Source organism: Pelmatolapia mariae, linkage group LG10_11 (assembly GCF_036321145.2).
Source record: "Pelmatolapia mariae isolate MD_Pm_ZW linkage group LG10_11, Pm_UMD_F_2, whole genome shotgun sequence".
Lineage (NCBI taxonomy): Eukaryota > Metazoa > Chordata > Actinopteri > Cichliformes > Cichlidae > Pelmatolapia > Pelmatolapia mariae.
In genome coordinates, this window is record NC_086236.1 from 59,603,217 (window position 1) to 59,624,969 (window position 21,753).

Consider the following 21,753-nt stretch of genomic DNA (forward strand, 5'->3'; position numbering starts at 1 on the left):
TTTGCTCGCTGAGTCATGACCCCTGCGTAAAATGATGCCATTATTACAGGAAATGAGAATGTGCTTTGGATCAGTCGATAATGCAGTTGTACGGTCACCTCCTTAGTCAGGCAGTTCTACCTGCAGACTCATCGGTTAACCTACAAGTGGAGTGAGTCCTGCATCGCCACCTTGTGGAATTGTTTCTTTGGTGTAGAAGCAAAGGTGTGTGCCAAGCCCCAGGGGCCCCGCTGTGGGAAACAAGCTTGTCAAAGACCATGCGGAAACTGTAAGTCTTTTAGGCTAGAATTCAGCATTTTATTAAAAACAAGTAGTTTGAAAACATACACGGAAGCCAAGGAAAACAGCCATGTAAAGCACTATGTTACCTAACAGACATGGGGTTTTACTCCTTGTTTTCAAACAAATCCTATAAAGGCATGCCAGAGCTAGTACATTTATTTAGCTAAACAATATCTAAGTGAATAAATGAGATGATATGAAGGTGTGAGGAAAACCAACAACCAGCCAATAAAAATACAGAAAGCACGTCCGGTTTGCATTATTTTCTGGTGTCCAGTTTGATGTTTTTGGTGATATCCTTATTTTTACTTCTATGAGACATTAATACAGAGACATATATGGGCTTCCTCAGAGCCGAGTCCTCTGATTGGCTGGGAGCTCATCCTGGTCGAGTCCCCACAAGAAGGTGCGGAGACGTGTAACTTCTTTTTGTAGCTCAGGGCTTGGGATTGGCTGGGAGAGGTCAAGGCGTGGTGTCTCATTTGGCAGGATAAGAGGAGGATGGTCCAAAAAGCTCTCAAAGATGTCTGAAAAATGAGAAAAGGTTGAGAAACAGTTTACTTGACATATAATGCCACTATTCATTATAGTTATTAAATTTTCAATCATAACCCTTTTTGATTTATTACCTCCACTCAGTTCAGTGCCTGGCGGAGGGGCCCAGGATGCCGGTGGAGCTCTGCTGGGTCCCAGCTTGTAATGGGTGAGCAGGTGGTGCAGCTGAGAAGGACTTAACAAAGCATGTTCTTCCTGTAGACTGGCCCAGGATGACTTGGAGATAAGAAGTTAATGGAGGAGATGTTAGATGACATTCTAGGAGAGGGCTCAAAGGGCATGTTGCACATGCAGCTGTGTTACCTGGATGAGTCGAGTCTTGGGAATGCACAGGAAGTTGACTGTGACTGACAGTTTCTTCATAAACTCTGAGGCGATGTCTCCTAATCCTGCCCCCTGTAGCCAGTCCAGAACCAGGTCTAAGTTTGTTCGGATCTGTACTGCTCTGGACCATGAAAACAGTCCGTCTGAAAAGAGGGGGAGAGGATGTTGGAGAAAACAGAAAAAACATTTGAAAAAAGCTAATTTTGTTTGTTTTATCAGAAGGAGTAAAGCAGTGGGTCTTCCTTTTATCCAAAAGGTCACTTTTATCATCTCTAGCTTCAGTTTTTACAAAGTGATACCGTATTTATTGCTGAATTAACCACACAGGATTTCTTTGCCCCGTGCCTTCTCACCTCTCTCCAGCAAAGTATTGAGCAAGGAGGTATTGGTGAAGAAGAAGAGGTAGCCGAAGGTTTGCGAGGTGAGCGGTGGGGAAAGACATGCCTCCCGTGACAGCATCAGGGAACAGCGATACACTTCCACAAGTCCAGCAACCTTGGGCGGCAAGGTGGACACATCATCTACCTCTTCTTCTCCTCCTCTTTTCTCTTCTCCCTCTGTAGCCTGAGCTCCATCCTTCTCTTTCTCCTTCTCCTCGCTGGAAAATGGGTTGGTGTCCAGAAGGGCTGGAAGAAGGGAGTACAGCGTCTTTGTGGACAGAAAGAGAAAAAAAAGTAAGTTCATTTTTATATTAAAAATATTATAAAAATCCGGAAATGATGGATGTTGAATGGACAGTATAAACTGGAATGAATTAAGTGGAAGAAGAAGATGTTAAGATGATTTGTAGCAACACTTGAAGTGATGGCTATCACAATATTTTGTCCAGGTCCAAGTCTCTGACCTTGGTGACTTTTCCTTTAGCGCCATCATCAGGTTAAGCTTTTAATCTTGTGCTCATAAGCAAATGCACAATTATACAACACTAATGACACTTCTGTTAAACTCACTTTCACTTTGTGCTAAATCGTAGATTGGATCATGCTCGGACTCTTACTGAAGATGACTAACATGCTAAAAATTACACCATCAACATGCTTGCATTGGCTTTCTGGACATGTTATCCTCTAGTATTGCTATTTCCATGTCAGTATGTTCCAATTCAATACAGGTTTTCCACACAAAGCCAAAAAAGTATAAATTCACAAATGAGTACATCCTAAGTATGGTCTCAGAATGCAATGCACAAAGGAACTGGAGGAGCTGCATGCAGCTGGAGAAAATTAAAATCAATTGTGGGTGGTGGTGAGTTTGTTCCAGAAAGGAACAGTTTTTATGTCTTAAGAAAGTAATTTGTGCTGTCTCTCGGTGAGGTTAAATAGAAGTGGCTATCCGGAGTTACAGTTTAAAAGGGCATGCAACATTACACATAAAATGGTAACGTTGATTTGAAGCCAAAGCACATTGGAGTATGTGGACCACTGTATCTGGCTTTTTTTCCACTTTACCTTGGTAAGGTGATACACACACTGCTGGAAGGTGTGCATAATGACATCATCCAGCTGTGCCAGAGCTTCTGAGCAGGTGTCCATGTCAGCTGTCAAAACTGGATCCCCAGGGGCTTCAAAGAAACAATCATTATGATCAATTCCAGGCTCAGTGTCAGCTTTGATTTCTCTGTTTAGCTTTGCCAAATTCCTGTGCCAGCTTATACTTTTGATCTTCTAAAGGTTTTTTCCCCCCTTCTGTTGTTTTCCAGTTATTCTCACCTTCAAACTCCCACTCTTTCTCCATCACCTCTACTTTAACCTGGAAGAAGTTGAGGAGCTCCGTGGCATTTGACATCCAGAACATGAGAGGTCGAAGGTCAGATGACAGTTTCTGGACGTTTGGCGTGCTTATCTCTCCTTCTTGCTCTGTTGAACTGGACAACACATTTAAGTAATTCCAAAGTTATGTTTGCTATCAAGTATTGTGAACATTCCCCTGTCAGGTTTGTGTTTGTGCACTAAAAGCAAAACACTCCATACTGAAGCAAAAATAGACTGAGTTATTATTATCTAGCTATATTCGAGACAATGCTTCCATCATACCACAAAAATTTACCAAAGACATAACAGCACAGGCACAAATGTATCATGAATCACTCAGCTGGAGATCTCTAAACAGAGGAAACATTACGTAGAACATAAATATTCTTACTTTTGCGTGGGATGCTTATCCCCAAATTCCTTAATGTTATCCTGCAAAGATAGTTGGAAACAGAAGAGACGAGACTTAGTGTGGGGGTGGAGGAGGGGGAGTGGAGTCTAGCCCTGCAGCCTGGACAGTTACAGCAGATTTTCCAGCGGGAGGGAAGTGACATCAGCGCATCCTCACTCCTGCTCAGAAGCCAGTAGGCCACAATGAAGGGCATATGTCTATCTGCTGGTTTTTCTGTCTGACTTAATGTGGCATTCTCAATCTGCCTACCTGAGGTTTATCTGCCAGACTTGTTTAAGTGTGGTCACGAACATACTGTCATTAAATATAAAAAACTTAACAGGACATTTGTTCCATAGATGAGCCATTCTCTGACTTCCTCCAACATATTATTAATTCACACGTCACAGATATGATTATATATGTTGTATTTTTTTTTAATTACACAAGCAGCATGACTCTTTGGAAAGCAATGTCTCCCAGTTGGTCCATTAATTTTGTCCAAGTTATCTTAACAGCTGGTGAATTGATGGCCTTGAACTTTGGTCTAGAGACTCATGGTCCCCAGAGGATGAATCCTTCTGAATTTGCTGATCCTTTAAATGTTTTATTGACAGTAAGACGGAAAATGGAAAGACTGGAAAGATAAATTGAATTCAGGTGCGCAAAGTAGGTTTGAAATAGTAATAAGTAATTTATTTCAGTGGGCAACAAATATAAAAGAATACACCAACATGAATCAGCTCGCACCTTCTTTTCACTGGGAGGCTGAGATTGTTGTGTTTTAGTGACATATTTTGACACAATTCTCCTGACTTTTTATGTAGCACCATTTAAAGTTTTAATTTTGTCCAATACTTTGGTTTATGACCAGCAAATGCTAAATTGAGGATTGCAAAAACAAGATGTGAACAAGTAACAATACCAAACATGACATCAAGCTATTGTTTTTGTTTGTGTTACTTACCCACACAATTTCTTTTATTAGATTGGCTGACTTGAGTAATATCTGTGGTAGGAGAGCAGGGTCCAGGTGTTTGGAGGCATGATCTATCATGATTGACAGGAGATAAGCAGGAGCTAAAGGTCCGCCTCCAGAGTCTGGAGAGGAATTTCTGGAGATGATCTCCTATGAGAAAAGTAAAGGATCAACACATATATGTATAAATAAAAGCTATTTTATTTCGACTAGATAACTACAGTCAGACTATAAGAAGTCTGCTATTTTCCCTTCTTACCTGTAACAAGGAATCGGCGTGACGAGAATGGAATTTCAACACCGCCTCAGTGGAGCCCAGGTACTGCCTCAGAGCTTCCTGTCTGTCCACTAACCCTGAAGGGCAGCAGGTGGTGGAGGCATCAGTCTGCCATGGCAAGGTCAGTGCCAGCGGTGGAGGCGGAGTCACACGAGGGTCACGATACAAGAAAAGAAAGTGGTTCCCCAGACCAATCACATCGCCCGGCTTTAGGACCGTCTCCCTGTAAAGGGCCACTCCATTGTGTGTAACTGCACCTCCTCTGAAAGGTCGCATCAGGGCTGGGATAAAATTCATAAAATATTATTGAGTTTAATTCTATCCACCAGTTTATGGCAGTCATGTCAAGGTAAATTATTCCCTGTGAACTAGCATTTGACAAAAATGGAGAGGAAGAATCCTCTTTTAACAGGAATAACATTGAGAACAATGATTATTGTTTTTTTTGTACAAGAGAGTGCAGCAAGACTCTAACGATGATCTGTGCCGGTGTACCTTGTCCAGTGGGTGTCTCTGGAACAGCGGAGTCTCTCCGGACTAGTAAGTGTCTGGCCAAAAGGTCAGGAGCAGACAGGAACGTGTCCACCTTCAGCGGCCTCTTCCCTTTCCTCTCTCTCTCTCTATCCTTCTCTCTCTCCCTTATTGTGGGTTTCCTTCCAAACACATGCATATGTCCCGACATGATGTACAAAACAAAATCCTACACAAAACACACAGTGGATCAGTGAGTCAGGGAGGTCTGTTATCTTTTAAGTGTTATGGTTTATATCAATCTCCTATCAGATGTTAAGCCAAACAGAAGGCAGTCGATAAGGAATGAAGTGTGTCACAGTTTGTTACAATGGAGACCTGTGTGAGGTCATTGTGTGAGATGAAGTGATGTACACAGGGGGGTTTTGTGCATTGGATGGATACATTTTCTGGCATTGTGCTGCTCAGAGGCTGTTTTGTGCTGGGTGGTGAATGGGAGAAGCGTGTAGAGGGATGGAAACCCTGATGGTATGTGGCGATTACAGACATGCAGGTATGATGTAATGCACAGGGTGTGTGCACGCGTGTGCACAGCTCCACTACAGCCGTGCCTGCTCTTTTGCTAATGCGCACATGAGAGCGCATGTCAACGAGTACGTTGCTGTTTATGTGTGTTTATGTGTTTACATAATGTACGTGTGCGTGGGTGTTGTTTGTGAGAATTTGTATGGGCGATACCATCTGTCAGCATGTCTTGCCTTGCTCTGATCGTAACCCTGTAGCAACAGGAAGTAAGGCCGGTCTGTAGGTGGAAGGATCAGACTTTGTGACATCACTTCCAGGTCACAGCTGGAATAATCCTTCTCATCCTCTGCCGGCTGGTTTGTCCATCCAACCTTCCCTTCAGCTTTTGACGCCCTGATCTGCAGAAATGGTTTATGACGTTTAGAAGACCGAACGTGTGGTCAGTTCAGCTTCTACTTACTGCAGCCTTCTCTTTACCTCTCCTGGCTGTGGGTTGATCATGCTCACAATGTTCTTCCTGTCATGCACCCCTCCGCTGTTGTTAGGCCGGTTTCCAGAACCGCGGGGGTCGTTGCTGACGTGATTGCCTTGGCGACGTCGCAGACTGAGGTTCATGTCGCTGATGCTCCTCCTCAGCTCTGTGTTCCTTCCACGGTGACCCCGTTCGCCCTCCTCTGCTCCGCCACCTGATGACATCCTGCTCCGCCGCCAGCGCACACCTGTTGCCCAGACAACCCAAGTATCAATCAGCTTTGCCCTGTGCTGTGCATAAATGGCCAAATTTTTCTTTTCTTGCTACTGTACCTATCTGCTGCATCTCATACATACCTTGGTAGTTCTCTCCCTCCCTCTCACGCTCCTTCTCCCTCTCTAACTCTTCTCTCTCATAGTCTTCCTTCCTTTGGATTTCAAAGCGCCGCTCAAATCCATCCTTAGGCCGCCACATGTCCACTAACAACAAAGGACATTCCCACGGGGCAACGTTTCTCCGGCACTCTGTCTCCCATTTGATAGCTCCATCTGGCTGCTGGATGGGCTTTCCAATGACATCACACAATAGGAAGTCTTCAGGGCTGTGTTTCTGGAGAACTAGAAAGTAATGGAGGAAAGGGGGAATGAGGGGGAGGGTAATTATTTTTCCATAACACTGCTATTTATGTTTATATAAAGTCATTCCCAATTGGTAAAAAATTTTTAAGCAAACAATTCTCAGTCATGGATCGCAGCAGAGGTCCAAATGAGCCAAAATTTCCCTTTCATACCTGCGTCATCTGTCTCCTCCCGCTCTCTTTCAGTGTAGCGAGTGATGACCTGGGCAATGAGTTGCCTGGCTGTAGAGTGTATGTTGGCCAGCAGGGAGCGATAATTGGCTCCACTGGAGAGTGCATCTCCATAGATTTTGATCAGGCCTGGGGCAGAAGAAGAAGCAGGGGGCAAGTAGTGGTGGGAGGAGGGGGCTGCCGAATGAGCCCAAACTTCTCTCTCCTTCTCTCCCACTGCACGGTCCCGGTCACTGTTGGAACGCCCCCGTAAGAAGAGATGGGAAAGGCGCTTAGCACGGGACTGGGGTGCAGCAGGCCGCGGCCTGAGGAAGGCCGGGGAAGGAGATGGGGATGGGGTAGGGGAAGCCAGCGAGGGGGTGGAGTTAGAAAGGGAAGAGGAAGGAGCAGAGGGGGCCTCGTGGAGAGAGGCTGCGTCAGAGCTGGTAGTCGACCTGGAAACAACAGAGGAGGGAAGACAGATGGAGGAGAGAGGAAGCAGAAAGGAAGGGACAAGTCAGCTGTGAGTTATGACTGACAAACAACAAGGACTAAAATAAATGGAAGACATGAATACAAATGACAGTGGAAGTGAGATAAGATAAGATCAATACAAAACTAATTCTACATGCAGGACACAAGTTAGAACAAAACTAAAGATTAATTTAAAAGAAGCGAATTAAAGAAGTTTAGACTGACTTGACAGAGAGCGCGCTGGGCCAACGACCACCAAGCTTTGCAAAATGTTTCCTGGGGGAGTTGATCCACAAACCCACTGGGAAATGGAGTTTTCTGAATCGAGGACTGCCAGATCCCTCCATCTGACAGAGAAGAATTCAGATATTAAAGGGCAATTCTCTCTAAAATCAACTTAATAACCCATCGTTTTATAAGATATATAAACATTAGGTTTCCCTTAATAATATTTCTCTACACCATACCAAAGGCTGTGTGTCACCAGTGCCAGGATATAAACAGTATAACAATGGAATGATGTCAACCTTCAAAAATATCAACAGGATACCTACAGCAGGTTGTCAACATGGTAAAAACAAATGAAAAGACATTAGCCCTCCCTACAGCCCCTGAAAATCACAGTGTGTTTTTCCTATCCTCAAACAGGAAGTGTATTTTGTAGGACTCAGGTCCAGCTGTCGCAGTGACAGGGAAAAACCCACTCCAAAGGTCACTGCCTGTCCAATTCTCTGTAACACTTCTATTTAACCTACCATCACAATTTAGGATAACATGTTTTCTTTTACCTACGATTAGAATTTTGAGATAAAGGCTAGTACTGTGTTGAAAATGAGTTCCTTTTTAAAGTTGTTCCCTCAGACAGGCCATTTCTCAACATGCGTCCACACCTAAAATCTGTTATTGGTATTCTAGGCAAAAAGGCCTTCTCTCCTAGTAAACCGCGTTGGGATATTTTCACAGAATTCTAAATACTACAAGAAAGAAATTACTCAAATTATTTGGTTTTGAACAAACTTACCCACAGTTACTTCAAATCCTTTTTATAGTGTGTTTTGATTATCCTTTGCCACCAAAATGCCAATGCGCAGCTCAAAGTACCCTAAAAAATGTGCGCTCGTCCTTCTCCTCAGGATGAAAATCCATTTTCTAAAGGCCTCGGCTCCTTAAAAATGTACAAAGGCATCTTTAATTCTAATAATTCTTTTTTCTTCTGTTAAAGAAAATGCCCCTTTTCATTAGTTTTTTACTCTAAGTGGCTGCTACCACCCTCTCTCTGGCTCTCGGGCGCTCTGGGTCTATAGATAGAGAAACCAACCCATTGTTCTAAGTGACAGAATTTCCTTCCTTTGCTTTGGACAACACCTATATCCTGACTGAGTGAGAAAGAGAGGCAGAGATTGGTAGAAGTGAGAGAACGGTAAATTTACACACACAAACACAGACATGGGTGTTTGGCACCCTGTTGGGAATATAATATACTGTATTGTACTCTGCACAAAACAATCTCGATATCTATCTTTTTGCCCATCTGAGTTAAATGAAAATGTCACAGAATAAAGCTAAATTATATGAAAAAGCCTTAATGGCTTTTAAAGATTATTTTTGATTTAAACCAGGTACTGTGATGTGATTTATGATGCGAAAGACTATCACAGTGCTCAACAAAATGTAAGGAAGTTTGAAGTTTTGCTGAAAAGAGGATGAAGGAAATGCACACAGTGAGACAGGAAGCTAGAGCGAGACACCTGTGATCTTTGACCTGGTCTTCAACAGGAAGATGTTGATGGAAAGAGAAAGGACACTGTCACAGTCATCATAAAGGGCTAATAAAGTTTGTCCCATTACAAAGACTCCTCCACCATTTCCAAGTTCTTGCAATGACTAAAAGAGAAAATAATATATTACTTATGATTAAATGTTAAATTTCCTGTTATTGTCACTACCAATGAAGTGATATGAAAATTTTGTATTGTTTGTGAAACTGAATGTATCACCTATACTCACCGGTCACTTCATTAGGCACACCTGTCCAACTGCTTGTTAGTGCATGTGGTGCTGATGTTCAAACTGAGCATCAGAATGAAAAAGAAAAGGTGAAAAGGGGGTTCAGTGATTTTGAATATTTCAGAAGGTGTTGATTTGCTGGGATTTTCCCACACAACCATCTCTAGGGTTTACAGAAAATGGTCCAAAAAAAGAGAAAATATCCAGTGAGCAGTAGCTCTCTGGGTGAAAATCCTTTGCTGCCTTCTTGTCAGAGGTCGAAAGAAAATGGCCAGACTGCTTTGAGCTGATAGGAAGGCACTAGTAACTCAAATAACCCCCTGTCTCAACCAAGATATGCAGAAAAGCATCTCTGAAAGCACAACATGTCAACCTTGAAGCAGAAGAGCCACAGCAACAAAGCACCACAACACGTGCCACTCCTGTCAGATAAGAACAGGAAACTGAGGCTACAGTTTACAACAAAATTAGAACACAAAAGATTGGAAAAATGTTGTTTGGTCTGATAAGTCTCAATTTCTTCTCCGACATTCATGGTAAAATCAGAATTTGGTGTAAACAACATGAAAGAACGCCTTGTATCAATGATTCATGCTGCTGCTGTTGCAATATGGATGTTTTCTTGGCACACTTTTTAGTACCAACTGGTCATCATTTAAACGCCGTGACCACGTCTAACCTGTTAAGACATCAGTCTGCCCATCTTCTGATGGGTGCTTCAAGCAGGATAACACATCTTGGTCAAATCATCATAAAGGTCAAATCATCTCAAACTGGCTTCTTTAACATGGCAATGAGTTCAAGTGTACTCAGATGCCCTCCACAGTCACCAGATCTCAAATAGAGCACTTTTGTGATGTGGTGGAACAGGAGATTCACATCACCTACGTGCAGCCGACAAATCTGCAGGATCTGTGTGATGCTGTCATCACGATATGGACCAGACTCTCTGAGGACTTTTTTCCAGCACCTTGTTGAATCAAAGGGGGCCCAATCCTAGCAACATATAAGTAGTGAAGTATTTAGTGGGTATATATGCAAGATATCTAAGAGCAACCAAGACGTTAAGAGAAGAAGACGTCACCAAAAAAAATAAAAATAAAATAATAATACTGGGTTAAGCTACGCTTTGAAAAATTTGCTCTTAATAGGTTACATATTTTCTTCTGTTTATCATGTCACAGTGTCGGAAACTCTGGGAGGGGGCAGCAAAATATGGGTACAAATTAAGAGCAGAAACACAGGAATGTATCTGATTTTTTTAAGGATATCTGGGGTCTGGCATTGATTTAATCTGAGGTCTAAGTGACTTAGAACCAAACAGCCTTAAAGGCAAGAAGGTGAGGTCATCTTTTGATCCAAAATCTGGAAATATTATGTCGCAGAATGAAAACCACCGCTTTCCCTCAAGCGGCAACAAATCCGGAGGTCACACGGGGGGAAGCAAATAAATAAATATATAATAAACTTCTTCTTTGACCCTTGACACTTCTTATTTCGCTGTAGGTTAACTTTTTACCTCTGAAAAAAACCCCCAAATACATACATACAGTTATTATACAATATGTGACTGTTAAAGATTAAACGCTGTCGTAAATAAACAGGACGGATTTGATTACGGCGATATCCCAGCGTGCCTTGCGCGTCGGAGAGGAAGGACATTTTTTTCTAGAGAGGACACGTTGAAGAAGCGTCCCAAGGTTAGATATTCATAACTTCGTAGTATGCTGTTCTAATCCTAACTTTTTGAACCTTTAAAGGTGTCTTTCCAGCGTTTCTTTGTCGTTTAAAACGGTTTAAGTGCTGCGTGTTAATTACGGCCGTATAAAGACAGATTAACTCGTTAGCTTTGAGCTAACGGCTAGCGATAACCTATTGCCTGAGTTATTTTGTCTGGTTATGTTGACTGGGCTCATTTGTATACCGACCTGTGTGCTTATGACAATAGATTTATATCCTCAAAACATGTAATTTGTGTGTATCTGAATTAGTAGCAATAAGACTGTAAACGTCTAGTAGCTCGGTTAACTAGCGTTGTTCCCTCTGTGATAGCTAACACTAGTTAAATGTCTCGTTTGTCTTACACCTTTTTATTCCTGTTTCCCCTGCAGGCTAACCTAGGCCGTGCCCTGTTTCAACATCGTTTAAACCTCCCACTGACTGAAGGATAGAAAAATGGCCGAAGCCGTGTCAGATAAGATCAAGAACTACAAGACGGCTCCGTTTGACGCCCGATTCCCAAACACCAACCAGACCCGAAACTGCTTCCAAAACTACCTGGGTGAGGACTGCTGTGCTGTGATCACACATTAACCTGACCAGAACTCTGTCTTAACACAACAGGACATGCACTTCAGATGCGCGTACGGGGCTATTTTTAGTACTGTACCTTACTGTGCAAAAACACTTTTTATTTCTTTACTTTGTGCTATGGAAATGGAAAATGTGAGCAGTTCATTGGAACATGTAAACAAACACGGAAATACAGAATTTAAGGTAAAAAAAAAAAATGGTACACTTTTTTTTCCCGTGTGTCCCTTGTTGACAGTCGGTCCAGATGCATCTGTCAGGTCTTTGCTTGATGTTTCCTTTCTTAAGGACATGATACTGGTCATTTGCTGTATAAAATAGTAGAAAATTTAAAAGGTCTGGTTCTTATATGTAACTTAAAAAATGGGAATTAGTGACTGGTGCTAGTAACAAAGTGCCAAAAATGCAATCTGAAATTGGTTCTGAGTTGTTGTTATGTGTGGACGCAACACTGGTTCCTCCCTTGACCTTTTTAATGCTTTTATAGGTCAGTGTTAGTTGGCTAAACAAAGAAACAAAAAAACCCCAACAACATTCCTCTGGAAATGTTCACGTACAAGGACTGGACTAATAATGAGCGAAAAGCAGCCAATGTCAAAAGAAACTTTGAAAGGTCTTCAGAAAGCCTGCAGAACTGTTACTCAAGACAACTTAAAAATGACAAAGTCTGACTCCTTGGAAGCAAAATATAAATAAATGGAGGGGGAGAGACTGATGACTGGAATTGGTACTCTTAATTCATGCATAATTTTCAAACTTCCCTATATGAGCCTCACAAAGTATACATTATAAAGCCCAATGTTACACTAGTATCACTATGCCATCACTGTGTAACGCAATCCATCCAAGTATAATGATATGTTATACTTGGATTGCTATGTTTTTTTTCACTGATATGTAAAAACCAATTTCTTAATCCTGAAAGGATTTTTGACTTGATACTTGACTTGGTGACAAGACCGCCAACCATTCTTTAAAAGCCAAGGAAGAAGTAAAGTTCACTCGCTCTCAGATGGGGACTTTAAACCTTTTTGTAAATAAACCATAACAAAACTTTACTTAATATTAACACTCTAACCTGATTGTTTTCTATCTGTTATCTTTCTGTGTTTGTCCTCTTTTTTTCAGATAAATGTGTTGGGATGTAAGCTTTGATGTAGGCTAAATTAGATAAAAAAAATAGATAAAAATCAGTGCAATAACAGCAGCTGCTGCACTGGACAGACAATGGGTATTGTTATTCAGGAAGTTGAAACATATCAAACAAATCCTGAAGAGAAGCCATTGAGAAGGACAAAAAAGACGTATTCCCCTCCTCCAAGCATTCGGTGTTCATATTAAGTACTTTAGCAAATGTAAACACCAGTTCATTTTAAAATGATGTTTTATATAAACAGAAAAGCTTTAACCTGTTTTCACAATGAGCTCTTAGTTGTGCTTCATGCTGGTACTATTTGTCTTCAAGAAGACTTTTATCATTTAAGTAAACCTTGTACCCTTTTTGTTCTTGCAGACTTCCACAGGTGCAACAAAGCTCTGTCAGCCAAAGGCCAGGAAGTTTCTCCATGTGAGTGGTACCAGAAGGTTTACAAGAGCCTCTGCCCTATGAGCTGGGTAAGTTTAAGAAGAAACTGCAGATGTCTCTGACTGCCACAGTTTGTTTCCCTGTACTTCCAGTTTTTTTTCTTCTTCTGAATGACTGTTCTGGAGTAAACAGTAAGGAGTTTGGGGCTCTTTAAGCACATTAGGCTTTTGTGTTTCATCACATTTACCGTTGTGACACAAAGTTCTCGCTGCTGCATGTGTTGCAGTCAAAGCTGGAAACCTTGTTTGCAGTTGATGTTTTGAAACAGTTTCCACATCACATGTAACTTGTGTGAGACTGTTGTGTCTCATCACCATTTCCAAGGCTAAGAATGTACTGCTGCTGGTAGGCGTAAGTTACACTTAAGCCTCATGTTTTCTTTAATGTCTCCTGCAGGTTTCTAAATGGGATGAGCAGATAGAAAACGGAAGTTTCCCTGGAAAGATCTGAACTAACCCGTCATGACAGGTGGCTGCAGGACTATTACTTGCAACCTCTTTCATCTGCCTACAAATGTCTTTACAACTGTTACCCTTTCATTATTAGCACTGGTCTTACAAACTAAAAACACGCACAAGCACCGTTTTAAAGCTTAAACATGTGTTTCCTGCCTCTGTTATAAACTGGTCTTTAGTGTGGTTGATTTAATAAATACCAGTGCAGCTTTATTTCAGGAAGTTGTTCAGTATTCTGCTGTCTTGGATTGACTTGTGAGTCACCAGAGAGCAAATAAATCAATTTCATAAATCAATTGTGAGTTCTTTCTTTTTTTGCCATCTGTAATTCAAAATGATCATGTTATTATCTAAAAATTTCATATTCTTTTATTATTTTCTCAGCTTTTAAAATGAGTAAGCTGAATAAATTGAGTGTGCTCCTACAACTACCTTTAGTGTGTAATTATATCTAAAATGTGAACACAGAAGTCAATAACTAATGAACAAAAATGCTCTAAAGCATTATCTGACAAAAATTTCTGTTCACATTGGCCTTGTTACATATCTGCCTGCTTTCGTCTTAAAGTTCACTTGAATATCAGTAACAGGTTTTCAGTTCTGTTATTTAGTATCAGCAAGGACTTCATGAATAACTAATTTTATTTTATCCTCTCAGATATATTCGTTACCCCTCAGCTGCAAAATGCTGATGCGGTCTTGTCACCCAGGGCAGCATGAACACCTAAGTTTGAATGTGATAACTTGAGAAAGCTGGGATGTAGGATTTTCACATTGATACCATAGGTGCATCTACTACAGATCTCTGAGGAGTTTAAATCTCAGTAACCTCGACCTGGTAGACTGAATGGTAGCACCCACTGTTATTTATCAACCTTTCTTTTTGTTTCCACGGAGTGGCAGTAGCGCTGAGGTCAGAGGCTGATTTTGTTGTAATCTCCGTTTTTACCACAAGGGTGCACTATTGTCACTCGCTGTATAAAATACTTAAAATAATTGGACCCTACATTATTTTTTTTAGTCAAATTTGAACAGTTTTTATACCAAACCACAGTAAAAACACCTCAAGTGTCATTCTCTGGCATGGAATTTGATTACTTTCCCTAATGTGATCCAAATTATATGAAAATATTATACTACTGTATAGGTGCTAAATGTAATCAGAATGCTTCAGGTCCATTGGCATGAGTCAGATCAAGGAAGATGGTGACTTTAGGGAATCCCAAAATTGTACTACCTGTGTATATAGATAGATAGATAGAGATATACAGAAGATATATAGGACAATGGTTCAAGGGGTAACTTGGCACCGTCTTCAGTTGTGTTCCCACTAAATTTGTCCAGGTTCCCTTGAAGACATCAACCTATCGTTTTCTTAAGGATTGTGGGAAAATCTCCAAACAGTGTAAGAATAAAGCGGCACAGGTGTGGTCATATACACTGCAAATAATGCGTGGAACAGAGGTCAGAGGGTTACTTGACACAAGGATCACAAGATCTGTGACAGGACTGTGATTCAGTGGATTGCTCTGTTGCCTCATAACAAGAAGGTTCCTGCTTTAAATCTGAGCCGCAATTTCAGTGAGTGTCGGAAACTCATTGAAATCCCACATGAAAGGTTTCATACCACTGCTTTGAACACAAACTTTGAAGTTTGCACGAGTTTTTAAAATTTTATTTATTTTTAAATCCACGTCTGTTTGTGTTTGGCAAAACGGAACATGATATCCTGTAATAATAGATATTTTACTCCAAAATAAGTGTTTTTAGATATCAAATACACTCTTCCTGCTCTCTGAAACATTAAGTGGTATTCCACCTATTCGGGAAACATTCATAGTTCATTGACTCATGTTTTATTCCCCGTTGAAGACCTGTGTGCCAAAATGTGTTTTTATTAACCTTGCTGTGCAAATAAAGGCATTTTAGTTTTATTTCAAAAAGGGAGTGCGTGGGACTTAAAAAATATATCCCTTCCAAAGTGCACCTCACATAGAAGTGAGTTGAATGGAGGACATGGTCCTTTTCTTATAGTTGGCCCAGATCAAAACTGACCAGAGGATACAATAAAGGCATGTAAGAGTAATTGGCCAGTGATGTAGAAAGAGACTGTATGGGTGTATTGGTGCATAGCTGGTGCTACACCCAAATTTATGTCATAAACTGAACTGTGTGGCATGTGGAAGTTACACCAGGAATGGATTTCATCAGAGGTGGGTGTGCACCAACTGAACTCCCTCTGAGAAGGAAGTGCGAGAAGTTTTAATGAACGGGTGACTGAAACCCCAATAAATTAATCAAGAAGGTTACAATGAGAACTTTATCAATCCTGAAGTAAGCTTGTAGAAAATATACGCTTAATCATCTAAAGTTAAACATGATATCTGCTCAAAATTAGTTTCCATTTATTGCTTGTTTGATTCAAAGACTGTTCACTACATGCAAAGTTTCTAAAGCTGGAGACCCAGACGGTATGCATCAAACTATGCATCACATTTTCTTTCAGTTTATTGTGGATCTGATAAATGCCTACTCGAATTCTGTCTAAGATTGACTTCACTTCATTGTCTTCATTGTCCCCCCCCCCCCCCCCCCCCCCCCCATATACTCTCATGTTCATTGAGTTGACTGAACAAAATGTATGAAACATAAACTTTGTTATTATTTATAAGTTTGTAACAGTCTCTGCTCTATAAATATCAGCTAAATGAATAAGTAGGAGTGTTTATAATCGTCATTAAAAATGCTCTTTTGGATCAATAGCAAACCTGAAACATGAGGTGGCAGTGTTGCACTCATTTAAGTCACTAACTCTAGTTAGTGTCGCATCCCTCCACAGTCTGTCAGATCTTTACAGTAAACGAATTGACCTCCTAACCCACATGACCCGCAATCTTCACATTAATAACCTATGTTCACCCACAGCTAAAAAGCTTAAAAGCATTGATGCCCAAAGGGAGATATATGAAATATTATCTTTAGTATGGAGCCATGCTACTGGAATAAATGCAGAATGTGGTTTGACAATTTTCTGTAATAAGCAAGGCCTTTCCTGGGTGGCAGCATACGTGGTTCCTTAACTAGTTAAGGATTCAAATGGTTTACTTATCAGGATATAAATATAATCATCTGGCTGTTCTTAGGTCTTAAAATCAGGAAAATACTACCTCAGAAAAACACATGAAATAGCAGCAAATGGTTTCTGTATGAGTTTATCAGAGTTTTAGATCACTGTGCGGAAATGTTGCCCCACTCTTCTTTATAGTGTTGCTTCAGTTTACTGAAGTCTGCAGGCATTAGTTCTCTTACGATATTGCTACAGTATTTCAGTCAGGTTGAGGTCTGGCTTTTGACATTGATTCTCTTCTTTTTCAGCCATTATCTTGTAGATTTGTTGCTGTGGTTGAGTTCACTGGGTTCATTGTCCTTTTGCACGACCTCAGTTTTGGTGAAGCTTTAGTTGTCAGACAGATGGCCTCACATTTGACTCTTTAATACTTTGGTATATTTAGGAATTCATGGACAACTCAATGACCACAAGCTGCCCCTCTAAATCAATACCATGTCACCACCATGATTGATAATAATTAATAATCATGCATAATAGTTCTTTTTAATGTAGCTATTTTGAAGTATTTTGTTCCTAAGCATTTGCACCATTAAACCACCTAAGTAGGATAATAACTTTCACATGAGTAAAGAGTCTAAATCTTGCCAGCTACTATATACAAAATGATGTTCTTCCATAACACACCACTTTTCGTGCATTATGCTTGTTCAGAACACATTGCTTTACCTTAAAAAAATACCCCTAGCAATGTTTTCTGACATTGTTTTCCCCCGTTAAATGTATTTCCTGGCACTATGGATTAGAGGATGTGTTAGATAAGTATTCAAGAATTTTACCAAATTCAAGGTACACACACACAAGGTCCACCTGTTCAAAAAGGCACATCTAAAGGCCAGTCTTATGTTCCAAGGCGAACATCTAAATAATTCAGAGAAGGCTGGGGGGAAAGTGTTGTGGTCAGATGAAACATAAAATGAGCTTTTTGGCACTAAGTCAACTCAGTGTGTTTGGAGGAAAAGAAATGATATGACCCAAAGAACACCACCCCAACAGTCAAACACGGAGGTGGAAACATTATGCTTTGGGGCTGTTTCTCTGCCAAGGGTACAGGAGGACTTCACCATATTGAGGGGCCAACGGACATGTGGAGGAAAAGCTCCTTCACTCAGCCAGAATACTGAAGATAGGTCATGGATGGGTCATCCAGCATGACAATGGTCAAAAAGATACCGTCAAGACAACCAAGGAGTGACTACAGAAGAAGAAGCACATTGAGGTCACGGGAGTGGCGTTTCCGTATCCCTATCCTGAGGAACACTGTGGAGGGAGCTGAAGCTTCGAGTTCCTAAGAAGCAGCCAAGAGACCTACATGATCAAACGAGTTTCTATAAAGACAAGTGGCCCAAAGTCCCTCCTGAAATGTGGGTAAACCTGGTGACCAACTACAAGAAATGTCTCAGCAACAATTATTTATTTATGGTTGATATTCTGGTTGATATTTCTTTGGAAGTGAGGAAAATTGCAAATTCAGCAGGGGAAGTAATAATGTATTTAAGAAATTCTTAGACAAAATGCAGAAGCTGCATGGAAAAAACTACACCCATCTCTTAGTAACTTGTAGAAACACCTTTAGCAGCAGATGGTTTCTGTATGACTTTATTAGACTGTTGGGTCACTGTGGGGGAAATGTTGCCCTACTCTTCTTTACAGTGTTGCTTCAGTTCATTCACATTTGCAGGCATTTGTTCATGCATAGCTTTCTTAACGTCCTGCTACAGTATTTCAGACAGTTTGAGGTCTGGACTTTGACTGGGCCACTGCAACATCTGGATTCTTTACTTTTTCAGCCCCTCTTGCTTAGATTTGCTGCTGTGCTTGGGATCATTGTCCTGTTGCATGACCCAGTTTAAGTAAAGCTTTGGTTGTCAGACAGATGGCCTCACATTTGACTCTATAATATTTTGATATACAGGGGAATTCATGGTTTACTCAGCGACCCTCCAAATCAGTAACCTGCCTCCATCATGACTGACAGGTGGAATGAGGTGTTTGTGTTGTTATGCCGTGTTTGGCGCTGTGCATGGTGGTCAAACATCTCCACTTTGTTCTTGTCTGTCCAAAGCATATTGTTCCAGACATCTTGTGGTTCGTTCAGATGAAACTTTGCAAACCTAAGTTGTGCTACCATGTTCTTTTTAGAGACAAGAGGCTTACTCCAGGATGTAGTTTTTCAGTTTTTCTGACTGCACTGTCATAAACTTTAACATCTAAAATGCTAAGTTTTAATTCAATTAAATTTTATTTATATAGCACCAAATCACAGCAACTGTTGCCTCAAAGTGCTTTAGATCAGTTAGCCAAATGCATTTGATTAGCAGCACCTGGTCGCTACTTGTTTTTAGCATTGTTTTCATGGATTCAGCAAGGTGCTAGAAACATTCATCAGATTTTGGTCCGTATTGATGTGATAGCATCACATTCAGCTGCTGAATGTGAAGGTTTGCTCACTTAAAAAATGGTTCAAATACTTATTTTACTCAGTCCTGGATTTTATTGAATTTAATTGAATTAATTAATTTGGAAGTGAGCAAACTTACAAATTCAGGATCAAATAAACATTTTGCCCCCTGCTTACGACACTATATACAGTAACTCTGATACCAAATTTTGCAAGAAGTGTTGTAAGCTACCTTTATTGTTTTCAACATGCTGCTACAGAAAATGGAAAAAATGAAAGTGTTTCATAACTTCTACTTTTCAAATGAACTGCATTACAAACCAAGACTGTCAGAACAAAACTGAAATTAATTTTCTGATAGAAGACAAATTCAAAAACACAAGTTAATACTTTTAAACCGTTGGCAATATCAACGAAGCACAGACACAATTTTGGTGGAATTGACTTCCTTCTATAGACAAACAGCGAGTTCTGATGGCATAAATCATTAAGTGTTAGCGCGAAGGGTTGATTTAAGATGGATTAGACAAATTTCCAGGAAATTATTGTAAGTTAGCATTATGAACGGAAACTCTTCTCAAATCTGTGATAGCGAGTCAGGCTGAGCGAGACTTTCATTATTTCCTTCTTCACTGTCACTCATCTGGTTGCTCAGATGTTTTATAATTTGCTCGCTCAGACTAAATTACTAGAGAAGATGCTGCAGCTTTTCCTTACTAATTGAACCAGCAGAAGAAGAGACGCTGGCAGGTGTGGTTTTAGAAGCACAAACAGTATTTTTACAAGCCCTTAAGGCACTGAAAGGCTTGAACCTGAATATCTGAACGTTGCCATTTTAACTTCCTGTTTTAGCGTTTACTTACTTCGAGATCAATAGTTGTGATTCCTCAGTAGGCTAAAAGGGAAGAAGCCACCCACGTGAAAAAAAACCTTGACATTTAGTCACTGTCACAACTGAAGTGACGCCACAAGTCAAAGTCGAGAAAACTATATCACAGCTGTTGGAGGACAGGAGGAGGACGGGATCTCCAAAACACTGATTTAAATGATGTGTCTGATGCCCATTAAACTTATTGGCTTTAAGGTATTTTTCAAATGAAAAAAAATGTTAAAACATAACTCATGTTTAAGTCCTTTTTTGGTTCTGGCCTGTGTGAATAATAGTGTATCTTCTCATGCAATCCAGGATTTCCTCAATTCTTATACAGTGTGTAATGGCGGCTTCATAAGAGCCACAGGCATGAGTTCATAATCTTAAAATAAACTGACTGTCAGAAAGCTTTGGAGACATTGTTTAAAACTTACTTCATTGTTTGTTTGTTTTGGTAATTATCAGAAACCACTGCAGGTGGCTACCTCATCACCTCAAACTGACCTTTGAGGTGACTTTGATTTGGACTGTTTGTAATAATATATTGAAATTTTTTGTTTTTAGGAAAGAAAGAAAGAAAGAAAGAAAGAAAGAAAGAAAGAAAGAAAGAAAGAAAGAAAGAAAGGGACCAGTGGCGTATCCATAATTGGGGTATAGGGTGGCACCGGCCTCCTCTGGTGTCTCTTCCACAACTAGTGCTATTTTATTTCTACGTGCTCAATCTCAATGTCAGTCTTACAAAGACAGTAGACTAGCGTTGTTATATAACTTTTACTGAACTATATTGTTATTGTACAGTGACACCAACAAATGTAAGGTTTAGCTTTGGCTTCCTCCCAAAGTCCAGAGACATGCAGTTAGCAGGGTTTGATTAACTGGTGATTCTAAATTGGTCATAGGTGTGAATGTGAGAGTGAGTAATTGTCTGTCTCTCTCTGTTTACCCTGTGACACATGACCTCCCCCAGGGTAACGATAGACTCCTGCAGAAAAAGAATTATTAAAGTGATGTAATTAGTTAAGATCAGATAGTTAGATGCATATGATCATTCAGTTCCTTTAAATTTAGGTACTTTGAAATATTTTGATCCTAAACATTTGAACCAATAGACCATCTAATTCGGATTATAACTTTTACATAAGTAGAGTCTAAATCCTTGTTTTGCCAGCTGCTAACTGTAATATGACGTTCTTGTGACACACCACTTTTCGTGTAATGCACTTGAAAAATCCTGGAAACACCTCCACTATTTTTTCGACATTGTTTTCCTGTTAAATACTTTTCTCGGGGGAATACCTTTTTATTTTATGTCTAATTATAGACATGAAATAGACCAGCTGTCACTGTCAATACCAGGGGCACTGGAAGCACTTGGTGATGTAATTAAGACACATCAAATCTAAATTATCAAAACAAAAGAAACCACCAAGTGACTTTAAAAAACGCTCTCACGTTTTCTAGAGAATTTGCTCAATTCCAGACTGAGATTTGATGGACTGTAACGATTAAAGCTGATGAAGATTTACGGGCGGGGGGTCCCGGTTTGTTAACCACCCACTGAGCCGGTCTCATGATTTCTGCATGACCGGGCTTTGTATCTGAGTTCTGGGCACACTGCCTTTTGTTCTCGCGCCCTCGGTGGGCGGCCGACAGGGCCCGAACCAGCACAGAGCCTCTTTTCACCGTTTGCTCGCCCATCACTCCGCTCC

General features: G+C 40.5%; 2 protein-coding genes across 2 annotated transcripts; one reads left to right on the plus strand and one right to left on the minus strand.

Annotated features, from left to right (window-relative positions):
* Nucleotides 1-279: 279 nt before the first annotated feature.
* rasip1 (Ras interacting protein 1) lies at nt 280-8,579 on the minus strand. The gene is made up of 16 exons (XM_063488000.1): nt 8,310-8,579; nt 7,514-7,635; nt 6,818-7,269; nt 6,384-6,644; nt 6,033-6,274; nt 5,789-5,953; nt 5,055-5,259; nt 4,542-4,840; nt 4,271-4,432; nt 3,304-3,344; nt 2,871-3,025; nt 2,610-2,722; nt 1,515-1,809; nt 1,141-1,304; nt 912-1,053; nt 280-809 (listed from the first exon to the last, which is right to left on the minus strand). The coding sequence occupies exons 2-16, from the start codon at nt 7,633-7,635 to the stop codon at nt 631-633; spliced, it is 2,997 nt and encodes a 998-aa protein (XP_063344070.1). The 5' UTR covers nt 8,310-8,579; the 3' UTR covers nt 280-630.
* Nucleotides 8,580-10,912: 2,333 nt separating this feature from the next.
* Nucleotides 10,913-13,941, plus strand: LOC134636223 (cytochrome c oxidase subunit 6B1). The gene is made up of 4 exons (XM_063486108.1): nt 10,913-10,995; nt 11,407-11,576; nt 13,119-13,219; nt 13,587-13,941. The coding sequence occupies exons 2-4, from the start codon at nt 11,471-11,473 to the stop codon at nt 13,638-13,640; spliced, it is 261 nt and encodes an 86-aa protein (XP_063342178.1). The 5' UTR covers nt 10,913-10,995; nt 11,407-11,470; the 3' UTR covers nt 13,641-13,941.
* The last annotated feature ends 7,812 nt before the right edge of the window (nt 13,942-21,753 follow it).